At 34.7% G+C, this 18,367-nt stretch overlaps 1 protein-coding gene and 1 long non-coding RNA gene across 2 annotated transcripts; both read right to left on the bottom strand.

Moving 5' to 3' along the window:
- Positions 1 to 889: 889 nt before the first annotated feature.
- On the bottom strand, positions 890 to 1,493 carry LOC113239135. Its single transcript, XR_003311165.1, has 3 exons — positions 1,273 to 1,493; positions 1,036 to 1,176; positions 890 to 936 (listed from the first exon to the last, which is right to left on the bottom strand). It is a non-coding gene; the product is annotated as an uncharacterized LOC113239135 (long non-coding RNA).
- Positions 1,494 to 16,557: 15,064 nt separating this feature from the next.
- LOC113239134 lies at positions 16,558 to 17,478 on the bottom strand. The gene has a single exon (XM_026476002.1). The coding sequence runs from the start codon at positions 17,476 to 17,478 to the stop codon at positions 16,558 to 16,560; it is 921 nt and encodes a 306-aa protein (XP_026331787.1).
- Between the last annotated feature and the right edge of the window lie 889 nt (positions 17,479 to 18,367).

Raw genomic sequence — 18,367 nt, 5'->3', positions numbered from 1 at the left:
GAGTTTTGTAATAGTAGCAATTTATTTTTGAATTTAAATAAATGTTTCGTAATTTCTTTTACAAGATCAAAAAATCCAGTAGTATACCCATATAAAATTTGTGGCCACGATCTGGATCGCGTTAGTGAAATTAGGGACTTGGGTGTGGTAATGGATTCCAAACTTTCATTCATTCCCCATGTAGATAAGATAGTCGCAAATTCTTACAAATTTTTAGGATTCATATTGCGTGTGGGAAAACCTTTTAAAAATGCTTCTACTTATAAACTGTTATTTAACAGTTACGTGCGAAGTAGACTTGAATTCGCAAGTCCGGTTTGGAATCCTCACCAACGGGTCCATCAAGATAAAATTGAAAAGTTACAAAGAAAGTTTGTAAAGTCCTTAGATTATAGAACCGGTAATCAACACATAGATTATGAATCTTCCCTTGTATTTCATAAAATAAGCACCTTGAGACAACGTCGCGATATCACTGATATCACGTATTTGTTTAAAATATTGCATAATATGGTTGACGCCCCTGTTCTATTGGAACAAATTTATTTTCGAGTACCGCGTAAACAGGAAAGAACAAGCCGTAAAAAATATCTTTTCGCCATAAAATCAAGTAAAACTGGCTATGGCAGTAATAGTTTTATAAAAAGAGCATGTGCCTCATATAATAGACAATTAGGTAGTATAGAATTATTTAATATATCGTTAATAAAATTTAAAAACCACATCACTGACCTTATATGTGCTAATGTTGACTAAAATAGTGTAGGTAATTGTTTTTTTGTAATTTTTGATTATTCTTTTGTATTGCTTAACTGGTTGTTTGCTACTTTCTATTATTCGTGTACTTATTATATTAGTAATATAAGTCCTCATAGCGGCGAGTGCGCCGTTGTTGTGTCCTGAGTTTTGTTACGTCATTAAATGGAGTCAGGAGACCTGTAAGGAACGAAATTAATAATTAATATTTCACAACATTACCACAAAATAAGCATTTTTCCCGTAATAATAGGTAATCGAAACACGTTCTATTCATACCTAAAGTTTCTGGCCTTCACGCCATCCATTCATATTTATTTTTTTTTATGATGAAGAATTTAATATCTTGCTATAGATGACGATCATATCATCATCATCACTGTCCTTGATTCATACAATTATAATTATAGATGTTATTATCTGAAATGCAATTTATTAATATTAAGATTTTATTTTCATTCATAATAATTTATTAGTTAATATAAGGTAATAAGTAACATTTGCTGTCATGCTTACCTACAGTATACACCACGTTTGGTGCGTGGAGTTTACATTGCAAAATCCGGGGTTCTCGCAAGCCGTCATATAAATACTAATAATAAGTATTTATCAAAAAGTAAACACATCGCATTATACAAACACTGCGACCTGTATTGAACAATTGTTTCTTTTTTAGGTCTCCGGATCATTTAGATTCCGACTTATGTTAATTTACACTATAGCATTTTAGTACTTATCTCGTTGCGTAGCACGACCGCTCGCTCCCGAACGTAACCAACCGGTGCCTGTCATCCAGCAAACTTAGAAAATGTGCGTTCGTTGCATAGTTTGAGGGATACGGGTGGTGTTGCGTTCATTTTACTTTGTTTTTTTTAACGTTTATAAAACTTACGTTTATAAGTGTCAGTATACCGTATACTTTTTTGTTTTATATGCATATTTAGGGAACTGTAGGTTTAGTAATATGTTAATTTTAAGTATGTATATTTTTAAATATGTAAAACTGTTTGTTCCTCAAGAAATTAAAAAAAAAAAAAATAAATAAATATTCACTAAAACCGAAAATTAATTTCGTTGCAACAAGACACGAAAATGTTGCAAAGTAACGGATTTCTTTCTCTCAATTTTGCTATTCTGTTTCAAAATAATTATATTACGTAATTTTTTGAGAATAGGCAATATTGCGATTACTGCAGATTTTTTTTTATTCTAATGTAAGTGTGCATTTGACCTCCATTTCTGCAAGTTAAATGCGTACAAATGTTGTTTACAAACAGCAACCCCTAGAGTTTCATGCTCATACTTCTCGGGGGAATCTGCCTTACGAATGAGCGGTAGAGTTTAACCAATGTGACGATTTCTAGTGAAATAATGCTTACTTATGAAATAAAGATTATTTTGATTTTGATTCTGGGTATCGTGTACGGGGTATATGGGGGTGTTCATTACGAATATAGTACTTATTTCCTTAAATCCAAGATGTCGGACGCGACAGTTCAAACAAAAGCAATATTCGTAATGAGCACCCCCAAATACCTCGAGAACGATACCCATATAGCATTTTTTTTTGAAAAATAGTGCCCGCCATCTTGGATTTAGAATTGAGTGCCATATTTGTAATGAGCACCCTAAAATACCTCGAAAATGATACCCATATTGCATTTATTTGAAAACTCGTGTCCGCCATCTTGGATTTAGAAATAAATGCTATATTTGTAATGAGCACCCCTAAATACCTTGAAAACGATACCCAACTTGCAATTATTCGAAAAATCGTGCCCGCTATCTTGGATTTAGAAATGAGTGCCATATTCGCAATGAGCACCTCGAATACTTCGAAAATGACTCCCATATTGCATTTATTTGAAATTGTGTGTGTGTGTATTCAGATATAAATGACATTTCCATAAAGATTACCAAAAATACATTTTTGAAAATTCTTGTCACTTGACATTGTCGATCGACAGTAACGATCGTCAAAACCGAGCATATCTGGCACCTGATCGACATTGTCGATCGAGAGTAACGATCGACAAAATCGAGCACATCTGTAGGCACCTGATCGACAATTTCGGGCAAATCTGTAGGCACCTTTAACTTAATGATGAGTTAAGCAAGATACAATTTCCCCACTTTTGAGGTAAATGTTTTTCCATGGCATCATTATTTGTATATTTGTGTGCGTGCCGACGAGCGTAGATACAAGTTGCTTACACCTACATGAATTTGGTTTTTGCCTCACTTGTGACAGTTCGTTTGATATGAAACTATCATTCTATGCGTTATTATTCTAAGTGCCAGACATTGAGTTTGAAAATAGTGCATTATTGCCGAGGCCGGGAAGTAAGGGACTGCTGGACGAGTATTAATAAGAGTCAAGCAATCCCTGTTTCCGCCGAGGCTTATATAGTGATTTTCTCAAACAATGTGAGTAAATTGATAATTAATTTGAAATGAAACTATTTTTTATCGGGTTTAAATCGCGTATATTTGGTTTTTCAAACAAACAAATATTTCGGTCATTTTACAATCTCATGGTCACGGCTGACTGAGATGGTATTATCATCAACCAGTTGTCTAATATTAATGCAAACCACCCAATTCTGAACGCAAATGTTATAAAACGAGTGCCTTATTTTTAATTTACCCAAAAACATACTGTAAATAAAAATACATTAATACCAATAATATCAAAAATATTTGAGTATATTATTTATGACTTTCTTCATGATTATCTCAACAAATTTGACATTTTATGTAATGAACAAATAGGATTTAGAAAGAATAACACTATTAATATGGCAATTTTCAATTTACTTAACAATATAATGAAGAATGTAGATGAAAAGAAAGCGGTATGCGCAATATATACTGACATGACGAAAGCTTTTGACTGTGTAGATCACTTAAAACTATTAAAAAAACTTGACGACTACGGAATTAGAGGGAATATACTGAAATTGATGGAATCGTGTCTAAGCGGTAGGGAACAGTACACTGAAATTAGAAGAATTTGTCCAGAAACTAAGTATGAAGAAGTATTCTTATCCGAACCAAGGCTAATAAAATATGGCGTTCCACAGGGCAGTGTTCTTGGACCCATGTTATTCCTCATTTATATAAATGATCTCCCTAGAACAATAAATGATCACGACATGGTTTTATTCGCGGATGATTGTACGGTCATAATAAAATCCAAAGATAATAACCCCAAGACACATGAAACTAATGTAAATGATGCTCTAGCTAGAATGATAACTTGGTTAAAACATAATAATTTGACAATAAATTTAGAAAAAACTAAAATTATGCAGTTTTACCAAAGACTAAGAGTTGGAAACTTGGATATTAAGCATCAGGGGCAGCATGTAGAGGAGGTACAAGTGACTAAGTTTTTAGATATAATTCTAGACAATAAATTAACATGGAAACCTCAAGCAGAAGAACTTTGTAGGAAACTTAGTAAATCTGCATATGCGCTCTTCGCTTTGTCTAAGAAAGTTACACTGGAATCCGTAGTAGTAGCTTACCATGGCATGGTTGCATCATTATTACGATTTGGTGTTATATTCTGGGGGAATTGTAGTGAGAGAGAAAGTATTTTCAAATGTCAAAAAAGGTGCATTAGAGCCATGTGTGGACTAAAACCAACAGAAAGTTGCAGACCAAAGTTCATCTCAAATCGCATATTAACTCTACCCTCTTTATATATCCTGGAAATATGCACTTTGTAAAAATGAATATAAAAAAAAATTATAAAGTTATCGGATGTCAGAGAAAGGCCTATGCGATCACAATATAGTAACTTATTGTTAACAGGTAGTTACAAAACAGCATTGTTGAGAAAGAGTGTAGTTGCCATGGGGCCTAAAATCTATAACAAACTACCGGAAGACATAAAATCACTACCATTATCATTATTTACAAAGAAATTGACATCACTATTGATTGAAAAATGTTATTACAATGTCAGTGATTTCCTGCATGATAACTTAATTTTAATCATATTATAATTTTTTTTTTATTAATTTCTGACATTTAATTGTACTTTTGATAAATAAATAGATAAAGATAAATATAAAACTTTTATATTTGACATGTTTCATCACAATTATTATGACTATTGAAATATTTCTATGCCACTTGTTGGCAAAATATGCTAAAACTCTATTTTAATTTGTAACATCTAATTTATATTGTACTTACCATATCTACAAGAAATAAATGATATTCTATTCTATTCTAGTGTAGTAAAAATTTATATTTTAATTTAATAGTTTTTTGTTACACTATATATAACTAATAAAAGAATTTTCGATATGATTTTGTTTTTTTTTTTTTATAATAAGAACCCATTTCCTAGATGGGTTTGTAATGATGATTTTTCTTATCAGAGTACAAAGATTTTTTATAAACACCTCGTCTGTGGTGTCGATGTAGCGTAGTGTCTGAGTAAAATCATGTCGATGTAACATGCTGTCGGAGTAGCGTAGTGTCTGAGTAAAATAATGCCGAAGTAACGTATTGTCGGAGTAACGTAATGTCTGAGTAAAATCACATCGATGTAACATGTTGTCGGAGTCGCGTGGGTCGAAGTTCAGTTTTAGAGTCCTCGAATCGAGCTATCAACGCTATTATTAAAGTGTTCAATCTGTAGTTCCGTCTATCTTATAATTATCCGAATGGCTCTTAACACATGAAAGGAAAACCTCAAACATTTTGTTATAAATATGACATTTGTTACGAGTACGTCAACATTGCAGTTTTTACAAGAACAATACACTAATTCATAAAAGAATAAGAAAAAGCAGCGCACACGTTGGTACACAAAAAAGTCCATCTTGAATACTTCACAGTGATTGGTGGTACCTTAGAATAATAACGCATAGAATGATAGTTTCATATCAAACGAACTGTCACAAGTGAGGCAAAAATCAAATTCATGTAGGCTAGTTTTAGTAGTAGGTTAATTTTCGGTTTTAGTGAATATTTATATAAAAATACAAGTTGAAACGCGTTACTTCCTTGTGGAATGTGATGTTAGTATCTATTTTATGTTTCTCTGACGTATTTTTACACTCATTTACCGCACATTTTGTCATTTTTAGCTAAAATTCTGGAGCTCCCGCCCGCTCGTGTAGGCCCTTTGGGAGCGCTTCAATTTGCCTCCCTTAGCGTGTGCGGACTAGGTTTCTATGCGTTATTATTCTAAGGGTGGTACTATAAAAATCATATTTATTGCACAATAACAACTCCATTTGCGTAATTCATTGACGACATACTCAATATACAGCAGATATACAAATATACAGATACAATACATAATTAAAGTGCATTGTATTAACAAAATAAATACAAATTAATTTTCTTGTTTAAAAGACTAAACAGAAAAAGTAAAAAAATGTTGTTATTTATCCAGGCGCATAGTAATAAAAATAGTCTGCTGAACTTCTGAGGATATGGTTGAACGTGTATCCGTTAGTGTATTTTCGTTATCGTTCTTCTTACTAGAACTTATTTTCGCGACAAAAATACAAAAAAAAAAACGAAAAAGCAAAAGAATACCAAAGTACCTACTTTAGTTTATTTTACCAACATTTTCTTTTTTTTTAAGTAATCGGTACAGGTAGGGATTCATAATTCTCGCAATTACTAACACTGGGCCGTTGGCTGTACGAGTTTTCCTTTTGCCTGTTTACATAGTTCTTGTAGTAGGTAGATTTAAAAGTTTAGAGTAGCGGACAGTAACGGATTTTCATACGTACTTTGCAGGTCTTGGCCGGGAAGTAATCGCATGGTCTATAAATGACAAACTTTTCGTGTTAGTTTTTTGAAAGGAAATGATTATTTCCGAGCATGTTTGAGAAAAAGAATGATTTCAATCGTCTATTCATTTCGACAAAACGTTTTGATACATGGATTCATATGAACATTGTTATCATATTTCAATCTCTTTTTAGCATTATGTTCTTGATTTAATTATGATAACATCGTTCATATGAACCACTGATCAGATAAACCTACCCGTTTAATCGGAATCAAAACACGATTGAAGTCATTCTTTTTTCAAATTAAACGTTCTGATGTACCATTATTCAGATCAGTGATACATGTGTCAAATGTATCTATTACTCGGCTATAGAGGATTATTACAGCACATTGCCCTCGCTGATATTCTGCCACATAAAAAAATGAACGCCTAAGTCTGATCTCTTCATATAAATTTATTATTACGTCATATTACGGAGTAAATAAATACTGTGAACAACGATCTCTATGTACTAGCGTACGATGCGGCGATCCACACGTGTTTCACTGATTTGAGGTTCCGGCACAACACGTCATTTATAAAAAAAAAAAGTTGGTTGTCCATCCAAGATGGCGGACGCAGATGCGGTCTTCTTTGAAAATTAATTCTAATTTAACTAATTGTGTGAACATAAATTTGAAGTTTTAAATTATTCACATTCAATCGACGCGCGTATCTCAAATAACAGTTGCAGTACCACTCAAAGCTTTAAATCGAAAAGACTTGAGAAGTACTGCCACTGTACTATCGTTATCATTGGCCCTTTAAAATTAGAACGTAGTAATGACACATTACTGCATGGCGGGTCATCCCGCCATGCAGTTATTCATATAAGTATGATTGCAGTAATTTCCTGGACAAATTCTTTCACAAGGAGCTCTACTGCTCCTAATGTCATTTGCGTAGTTTTCTTTACTTTTCTATATTATTATGTAAATAATTCATTATTGTTAAAATTAGTTGGATGCTGATAAGCAATAACGTGCTAACCTTAGAATAATAACGCATAGAAACCTAGCCCGCACACGCTAAGTGAGGCAAGTTAGAGGGTTCCAAACGCGTCCCAGGAGCGCGCGGGCTGTTAGTGCTCAAGGTCATATTGCACCGCGAACAGCTCCAAAATTTTTTGCTAAAAATGACGAAATGTGCGGTAAATGGGTGTAAAAATACAACAGACAAACATAAAATAGACACTAACATCGCATTCCACAAGTAAGTAATGCGTTTCAACTCATATTTTTATGTAAATATTCACTAAAACAGAAAAATAATTTCGCGGCAACAAGATACGAAAGTGTTGCAAAGTAACGAATTTTTTTTCTCCCCATTTTGCTATTCTGTATCAAAATAATTATATTACGTAAATTTTAGTGGTGCCTGTAATTTAGATTTATTTGCGCATCTTGAACTAATATTTACTTTAATAAACATTAAATGTTTTCGTTAACTCCTGTAAGTGATTGGGACACTTAATTATTTTATAATACTTTTAACGGCTCTGCGTTCATGCTTTATTGAATAATTATTTATTTTAATTTTATTTGAATTGGAGCACATATTGCAACAAATTTACAGTACTTATATATTTGTTTCTACTATAGTGTTGGCACCACCAGTACAACTTTGATAGCTTATTATATGTCTTTCTTTTCGTAACTCAAGCGAAATATTTGATATTGAAAAATTTTATTTTCTTAAAAGGGGAGCATTCTTAAGCGATTTTTTAATCTATTTTAACAGTTATTTTCTTTAATGTTTGCTTATGGCATTTTCGGTTTTAGGTTTCGAATATGGCACTTATTTCTAAATCCAAGATGCGGGCGCGATTTTTCGAATAATGGCAAGTTGGGTATCGTTTTCGAGATGTTTGGGAATGTTCAATACAAATATGGCACTCATTTCTAAATCCAAGATGGCAAACACGACAGTTCAAACAAAAGCAATATTCGTAATGAGCACCCCCAAATACCTCGAAAACGATACCCAACTTACCATTATTTGAAAAATCGTGCCCGCCATCTTGGGTTTACAAATAGTGCCATATTCACATTGAGCATCCCCAAATACCTCGAAAATGATACCCACATAGCATTTTTTTGAAAAAATCGTGCCCGCCATCTTGGATTTAGAAATGAGTGCCACATTCGTAATGAGCACCCCCAAGTACCTCGAAAATGATACCCATATTGCATTTATTTCAAAACTCGTGTCCGCCATCTTGGATTTAGAAATGAGTGCCATATTCGTAATGAGCACCCCAAAGTACCTCGAAAATGATACCCATATTGCATTTTTTTGAAAAATCGTGCCCGCCATCTTGGATGTAGAAATGAGTGCCATATTCGTCATGAGCATCCCCAAGTACCTCGAAAATGATACCCATATTGCATTTATTTCAAAACTCGTGTCCGCCATCTTGGATTTAGAAATGAGTGCCATATTCGTAATGAGCATCCCCAAATACCTCGAAAAGGATACCCATATAGCATATTTTGAAAAATCGTGTCCGCCATCTTGGATTTACAAATAAGTGCTATATTCGTTTTTCATCGACAAAACCGAGCACATCTGTAGGCACCTGATCGACAATGTCGGGCAAATCTGTAGGCACCTTTAACTTAATGATGAGTTAAGCAAGATACAATTTCCCCACTTTTGAGGGAAATGTTATTCCATGGCATCATTATTTGTATATTTGTGTGCGTGCCGACGAGCGTAGTTACAAGTTGCTTACGCCTACATGAATTTGGTTTTTGCCTCACTTGTGACAGTTCGTTTGATATGAAACTATCATTCTATGCGTTATTATTCTAAGGTGCTAACCATGTGATCATAGTTATACGAAAATGGTACCTAATGATTTTGTCGTTGTTTTTGACAGTTTGTTTTAAAATGTACTTGTAAATGAAAAAAAAAAAATTTGTTGTCACCTCAGGAATGATGAATTGTTGTGATTTATTACTAAAATTTCCCAACAACAATCAACAAATATTTGCGTGTTAATGCGTTTTTGGAAAAAATCCATCCAATTGTTGTAATTAAGCATAAAATGCGATTATATTAGGTACTTTAAGTAAAAAGAAGGCGATTTTGTATGTTCAACGATTGTCAGTATGAGAAGTGATTTTTTTTTCTCTAATTTCGTAATAATTTTGGTAATTTTGCATGTTTGTAATAGTTATAATTTTGTTTAAACTGATATGTATGTACATAGATATAGGTATTTTTGTTTGGATTGTTATTTACAATACTTGTTTATGAATGTTACAAAAAAAGTAATTTTGATTTAAACAATTATTTTGATTGTGTTGTTGTTACAGCCATTAAAACCTTTGTTTATTACAAAGGTTTTAAATAATTGTGACTTGCACTTATATGATCAAGTGTACCAAAAAAGCTTTTTATGTTAAGTTCACGTTATTTCAATTTATTTTTATAGGGGCTAATATTACTACGTTTTAAATTTATTTATGTTTTTGTAAAAGCATTTTTGTGTCTGCCAGTACATTTTATTAAAAAATAACTTTGAATTGCATTTACCGTACCTCACCCATATCGGGGGCATACACTACGGACCTACAACAACAAACATAACAGCAAAAGTTTTCATTTTACAATTAAATTTTAGAACAAACTATCAAAAAGAACGAAAATGTCTTTAGGTACCATTTTCGCAAAACAATGATCATATTGGTTACCATGTAATGACGTGTATCGACTAACAAATATTTTATCGACATCCAGTTACGTCCGTTCTTATTGTAAGACAGGAGTTTACATTCATAATAACCGCCACATGTTTAACCTACTATCCAATGACCCATATCTTTAACTTTCTCCAGATGTTACTACCGTGGTGCATGCTGGCGTGTATTGCGGCTGCGCGTGCGATGCTTGTGGGCGTCGGAATTGCTGACGTCACTGGGCCCCCTGCGGAGATTGGATTTGTAAGTAACATTGATTTTGTTACCCACAGGTAGAGATATTTATAATCTTTTCTTAAATTTTTTTTATAACATTATGTGACGGGACGAACAATGGTACACTACACGCCTGTCCATAACAGTTGCAGTGCCACTCAGAGGTTTAAATCGTCACCTTGAGACATAAGTTGACAAGTCCCATGTGCCTATAATTTCACCAGCATCCTACCCTTCAAAACCGGAACACAGTAATGCTGACATTACTGTTTGGCGGCAGAAATAGGCAAGTAAGGTGGCAGTACTACCCTGGACGAACTCTATCACAAGGAGTTCCACTGCTACAATGAATTAAACTTTATAGTATTGGCATATAAGTATATGGAATACAACTACTATGGAATAGTCCTACGTTGGAAAACCACAAAGAACTTATTTAATTGTTCCTATAATTATGTGTATAAATTTATTCGTTTTTATTCGATTTTGACTACAGACAAATTGAATTTTTTTTAATAATGCGTTGAAGTGTTAGCCAATTTTGAAATCATATCAAAAAAATGCACATACGTTATAAACATAACAAGTTATGTTGTGAAAGACTCAAGGTATTCTAAGGCTAATAAAAAAGACAATTGAATAATAAATAACTGCATAAATAGTCCAACATTAACTTTTTAGATAAAATGTTTTTTATTGCATATAATAATTACAATCATAACACGTAGACGCATGCTATGTTATAAGGTGCAAAGGGCGGCCTTATTGCTAAGAAGCAATTTTCTTCCAGGCAATCTTAGACAAAAAATTTTGGAGATTCAACTCGTATGACGACACCCGTAATCTCAGTAAAATGATTTTTGGTTCACTAATATAAGACCATTTAGATGGAGAGAGTTTCTCGTCTCGAAGATACGATTATCTAAAGATAATAAAAAAACTTTCCTCGTCTACACATTTGCGATTATCGCCTTTCCACGTGAACGACAATCGCGTCGCCTTTGAATATTGAACGTCTCAGTGTAAACAGAACGTGAAAGCACAAATTGTATTTCAAGCATTTCGAGTTCTTTTTACAACTTCTATAAAGTACAATGAACTTAATATTATCAGCAGTTCCGAATTTGAATGATATTTGCGTCATTTTGATACATCGCGAATATAACCAGATATAGAGACGAAATGTTATTTAGTTTGTTTGAAAACCACAGATCACATTTCTTCCGTGTTGACTGTGACAACTGCGTTTCGATTGGCCAGCCCGAATTCGAAACAATTGACGGGTGTCGTCAATTGTTTCACTTCAAATCGACCAGTTGACTTGAGCTTCGCTATTATAGACGAAAACTGCAAAATTACATATTTAATATTTAATTACCGATGAAATTTGATTCCGTCTGTTTTGTAATTAGATGTTATGCTGTTTTCTCCACACCACCAAATGGAACAGCACGCCATGGTTAGAGTTATTATCTTTATTACAATAAATGCATAATATTTTTGGAATATACCGAGACGTACACACGGGTCAGTTGTGGCGCTGTCTATATTTCAGTGCAAACGAGAGTTGATATTTATAAGTGATGTATCACTGATGAGTTACCAAAAATGTGTGGCCTTTATTTCGTCTCTATTTCTGGTTATATAGTCGATGTTTTGATATATCCGTAGTCAATACCGAAGTAATATTTAATTCGAATAGTAATTCTCGCGCCCAAAACGGTTCGTACATGGTCAAGAGCACGTCAAGCTTGACACATTAAGACTTAAATTCAACTCTATGCCGCTTACGATACGAACGGTCCAAAGTAGAAAGTGTCAAGCTTGACGTGCTCGTGACTGTACCTATTTGTACGACACTCGTATGAACTTGGAAAAATATAATACGAGATTGTGTTTAGACAAGTCGAGAACTCGTAAGCAAGAATTTCCTTACTATGATATATTTTTCTGTGTAAACTATTGAGGAGATGATTAAGGCTGTTTGCTCATTTGTCGGTTTGGTAGTAGAGCGGGTATCGGTAGCAGTAGATCTCCTTGTCAAAGAGTTCGTCCAGGGAAGTACTTCCACCTTACCTATTTCTGCCGCCAAGCAGTAATGTCAGCATTACTGTGTTCCGGTCTTGAAGGGTAAGCGTGCTGGTGAAATTACAGGTACATGAGACAGTCAACTTACGTCTCAGGGTGACGGGCGCAGTGGCAGTGGCCCTCAGATCTATGCGATTTAAAGCTCTGAGTGGCACTTGTGTAAACACTTGGGTGAAATTAAAAAGTATCCAGTATTGTACAATTATAGACTAGCAGAGTATTCAGAGATAAGAATGACATTTATTTATTTATTTATTTATTTTAGGTAGGTTTACAGCTATTAATACAAAATATAAAATACAAACTAAACAACATCAAAGAGCCTATTACAAACCTCCACTTATGCATATCAAAAATAGCAAATTAAGCTTTATTTATAGTTTACTATTTATACAGACCAAAGAAAAGAAAAGAAAAACCGGAAAATTTTGCAATGTTAAGCCATTATAGTAAATTAAACAATGATGTACACATAACGAAATATGCAGCTTGAGCACACCTGCAATTAATACCGTCCAAAATAATTCAAAGTTATAGTTCTTCGAATAGTTGCTGTGCTTGTTTCAAACAAATCAAAGTCATATTCAGTGTCATACCTGTTATAGGTACTACAGCCGCGTATCATGAATGTGTTTTGTCTATAATTTGTGTGAGCTATGGGAATGTGAAGCAACGGGCGACGCCGCAAAGTCAATGAGTTAGTACGGAGACCGATTTTAGACAATAATTCCGGACAGTCAATGCCAGCATTAGCCAATTTGGATAGAAAACAAAGATCATTCACTTCACGACGCACTTGAAGAGGCAGAAAATGATACCGCTTGCAACGGTGTTCGTAATCCACGGACTGTTGTCTGGTCTTAAAATCAAGAAATCGCAAAAATCTTTTTTGTATATTCTCTAATCGCGTGATATAGATGTTGTATTGGGGATTCCATACACAGGAAGCGTACTCAAGATGACTACGCACGAAGGCGCAGTACAAAACTTTAATGGTTTTCAAAGATTTCAAATCGTTGGACATACGGATAACGAACCCGAAGGCCTTTGAAGCCTTACTTGCAATATGATCAATATGATCTTTAAAGATTAATTTACTATCATGTATGACACCCAAATCCTTAATATTATTGACTCTAGTTAAATTGTGATTATGGAGTATATATTTAGATTCTATTTTGTTATTTTTACGAGAGAAAGTCATACAGAAGCACTTAGTTACATTTAGGTCTAATTTATTCGTAATGCAATATTGTTCGAACCGCAAGAGATCTTCCTGCAGATCACGGATATCAGATGAATTGTTGATAACCTTTAGGATTTTCATATCATCTGCGAAAAGTACAGATTTTGAATAACGAAAGCATTTGTTAATGTCCATTATGAAAATAATAAATAAAAGTGGACCCAAAATTGACCCCTGGGGTACACCAGAAGGTATCTTAGTCCACTGTGACAAAAAACCCCGTAAGACTACAGCCTGATTACGATTATCAATATAGGACGCAAACCAACGATACAAGTTACCATGTATGCATGCTGCTTGAAGTTTAGAAAGCAATATACAATGGTCTATTCGGTCAAAACATTTTTTGTAATCAGTGTATACTACATCAACCTGTGCTCCTCTTTCCATCCCACTAGTAATGAAATCGTTTGCAATAATCAGGTTTGAGGATGTGGAACGTTGTCTAAGAAAACCATGTTGATCGTCACTAAATGAATTTTGTAAACTAGAATAAACTTCTATATAAACTAACCTTTCCAATACCTTGGCAAATAGACACAATTTGGATATGGGACGATAGTTTTCCACATTACATCTATTCCCTTTCTTATGGACCGGTGTGATGAAGGCAGATTTCCACAGTTTAGGTACAATTCCCTCAGACAATGATCGCCCGTACAACAGACTCAATGGAACCGCCAAACTTTCGGCACATTTTACAATTAAAAGTGGAGGAATCAAATCAGGTCCCCCCGACTTTGTTAAATCGAGTGATTTTAAAAGATCATGTACCTTGATTGCATTAATTTGAATATCGCCTATGCTACATAGAACGTTATCGTAGTTCATGTTGACAGTGCAACACGTCGATTGGCCAGTCACCAAGAAAGTCTCAAGAAAGTACTCCGCAAATAGGTTACTTATATCTTCACCAGTGTCAGCGCTCACAGATTTGTAATTCATTACACTAGGAAAAGTCGAGTTGTTCCTTTTCATTTTTACAAACGTCCAAAATGCTTTGGGGTTCTCTACAATTGAAGATTCGATGTGTTGAATGTACTTTTCAAAGCAGTCCCTCTCAAGATCGAAGACCCTTTTCCGCAGTGTAGAAAAAGATTGGTAATCAGATAAGTTACCGTACGTTTTATATTTAGAATGGTATTTAGATTTTTCTTTTAAAGCTTTTATGAGACTAGAATTGTACCATGGCGGGTAAGAGTTGGATTTAATCAATTTACGAGGTATATGTTGGTCACGAAGCTCATATATTTTTTTATATAAATAGGCCACCGCGTCATCTAATGAGCCTGTACTTAAATACTGACTCCAATTAATTTTACTAAGCTCGGCTGAAATTGCAGAATAGTCACCTCGATTGTAAATATACTTCATTTGGCCCAACTGTTTCAATTCGTGAATATCAACAAATTCAGCATATATATCAAGGGATTTGTGATGAAAATCCTCCGGGACCAATGGTTTGATACAATTTTTTACGTTTAATATTCCATTAGAAAACACTAAATCCAACACCCTATTATTATGATTAAATTCACCATTAAACTGACTTAAATTACATGTGTCAATGAGATCAAAGAAATCAGATAAATAACCAGCAGCATAGTTGGCCGGTAGCATTACGGCTTCCCCATTTGACCTTAACCATTGCACGTCATTACCGAAATTAAAATCACCCACAACAACAAATTTGTCTAACGGGTGACTGTAAATTATTTTACTAAGATTATCAGAAAAATTGCATAATTGTTCCTTATATGAGTTACCACCCTCTTCCCTACATAAGTACAATGTACAAATATGCATTTTATAAGTTGTCGCAGGCCTCTTACATTTAATTAAAATAGTAATCCAGATGTCTTCCGCTGAACTGTTCCATTCAGGCATGCATATAACGGCAAGGTCGTGCCTCACTGCTATCAATACTCCGCCGCCTAAAGTTTGGCCTAACCTAACATAGTCACGATCGCGTCGAAAGACAAGGTATCTACCATCAAATAATTCACTATCCATAATGCCATCCAACAACCACGTCTCCGAAATACATAATAACATCGTAATTACTTAAACACACGTTTCTGTAGAATTCACTGACCTTCGTACGTAATCCCCTGGCGTTTTGGTAGTATATTTTTAAAGTATAACCCTTATATTTAAACTAAAAATTTCTAAAATCAGTCTATCGAACCGAGAATGTATAAAAAAAAATAAGTAAATATTTAATACTATTTCACGTATTACGCAATAATTTAACTTATACTTAAAAACATACAAATTACCGAAAATATTCAAATAAAAAATAAAAGAAAACGATAGTACAACCGAAAAAAATAAATTAATTAAAAGATACCCACGCACACTTAAACACAGTGCGACACAAAATTTCAATTCAAATAACATGCACTTTGTATATTCAATAAGCATAACAATAGGGTCATTAACTAATGACTTTATCACATTAAAGGTATTAAGCGGTACCATCCTACAGACAATTTTCAACGCTAGTACAATAGGCCCACAGCAGTATGTTGTAAAATACAGGCATGAAGCGTTAGCACAGCGACTACTCAGTTTAAATGTTTCTGAACAAGGAAGACACAACTTTAGAAGAAATTCAATACTCACACAGCAACTACCGGAGATGCTCAAACTGTTGACGATTAAAAATATAAATAAAAACAACATTATATCAAGTTCGGACACATAAATAGCACGCACTTTAAAAATACAAAACTCACTTAAACAATTTTCATTAAGTCCTTCTCTGATTTGACCTGTATAACTGGGGACGTGTCGTTTTTCCTCAAATATATTTTGGAGTGTTTTACCCAAGAATAGAGAAACCCCTTGTCTTTGGCGATTTTCTTCGCCTTGGTGAGCAAATCCTTGTTTGACGGTGTCAAGTGGTCGTTGACGAAAACCATGTTTTTGAAACCAATTATACTAGCATTGAGCTTCACTTCCCTTGATTTCGCTCTCGCAGCTGCAACAAAATCCTCCTTCACGTATCGGCTAATAAACGCCACGATTATGGGTTTTGGTTGGGTGTTATCCTTCGTCGGAACTCTGGTAACAAAGTTTATCTGAGATCTATTTATGGGATAATTTATTTTAGACCCAACTGAGCTAATAATATCTAATAAATTCTCGTTCTGGGACTGAGGGATGCCTTTTATCTCTGCGTTGTTCATGCGAGAAAATTGATATTTATCGTTTGCTTCACATATAACTTTGCTTAGTTCAGCTTCAAGGATGGTCACCCGGCCTCCAACTCCTTCAACTTGCGCAAGACGGTCTTCAATCTTCTCACATCTGTCATTAAATTCCTTTATTGACGTATTAGTTAGGGTGACCTGTGCTCTTAGCTCAGATATTTCGGCACGTAGTGCTTTGACCTCAGCAGTAAGCGAGTCCAGGGGAGCAAGTTTCACAGACAAGGCTTTAAGTTCTGCCATAATGGCTGCTTCTCCGGTGGGTTGTGGCGATCTCTGGCCTGTTAGTTTACACTTGCCGCATTTCCAAGCTTGTTTCCTATCAGCGCCCAGTTTTCTGTAGCCTCCCTCGGTTAAGCCTGCACAATGAAAATGTAGCACCTGGTCGCAGGATGTGCAATGTACTCCGTCACTAACATCTTCATTACATATGCCACAAAAAGACATAGCGAAATCTTACAAAAGTTTGAGAACCGATGGATTTCCGCGTTAAGCGTACAAGGATTGGCTTATTGGCACGACTGCTCGCAAAGTAGCTAACAGGTAGACTGACATGCCAAAATGTCTTCATCATCCGAGGATGACATTGTCTCGCGACGTCACAAGCTTTACCGCAGAATTTTATACCGAAAATATATCGACACGTGTGTAGATGAAGGTGTTACAATATCGTTTCCATACCGGGTGTATACCCGGTACCGCAATGACAAGTCAGAAAACGGCCTAAGTTGCTTGCAAATCTCGTATGACATAATCGTAGGCAAGATTTTGGTTCTTGCCTGCGTGTATATTATGATACAATAATTGGACGTAGTTAAACAAAAAAAAGGATACAATCCACAATATCATCAAAAAATTAGTTATATGTACCAAAGGTTCCTAAAGTCTAACCTCTTAGATTAGGGAAAAAATCCAATATATAAACATAAATCTCTGGAGCATAAATGTCATGTAACATTATAAATTATGAAAAAAAAAAAAACAACACTTTTAAACTTCAAACTGTCATATCTCGTAAGTGACTGGATGTGCATTGGATCCTTTTTGTTTAACTACGTCCAATTTTATAGGGTTTATTGCTTGCGATATAGTCGCGTACGATTTGTCGCTATACGATAATCGCGTAGCGAGTAATAAACTCTCTCCATCTAAATGGGCCTTTACTGTGACTGCAAAAGGGGCGCGCGCGAGTGTCACAACAGTGGCGTTGCAACTGCGCTAATAGCGGGCTTTACACAGACATTCTATCGCGCGTGATACAGCAGTCGTGCGTGATTGAGAAGAGTAAAGACGTTGGAATGAAAAGGGGAAGACCGCACGATTGCGCTCTTCAGTC

The sequence above is a fragment of the Hyposmocoma kahamanoa genome, unplaced genomic scaffold, assembly GCF_003589595.1.
Source record: "Hyposmocoma kahamanoa isolate Upper Pololo Valley unplaced genomic scaffold, ASM358959v1 99614, whole genome shotgun sequence".
Taxonomy (NCBI): domain Eukaryota; kingdom Metazoa; phylum Arthropoda; class Insecta; order Lepidoptera; family Cosmopterigidae; genus Hyposmocoma; species Hyposmocoma kahamanoa.
Note: the sequence above shows the minus strand (reverse complement) of the source record. Positions and strands in the feature narration are given on the sequence as shown.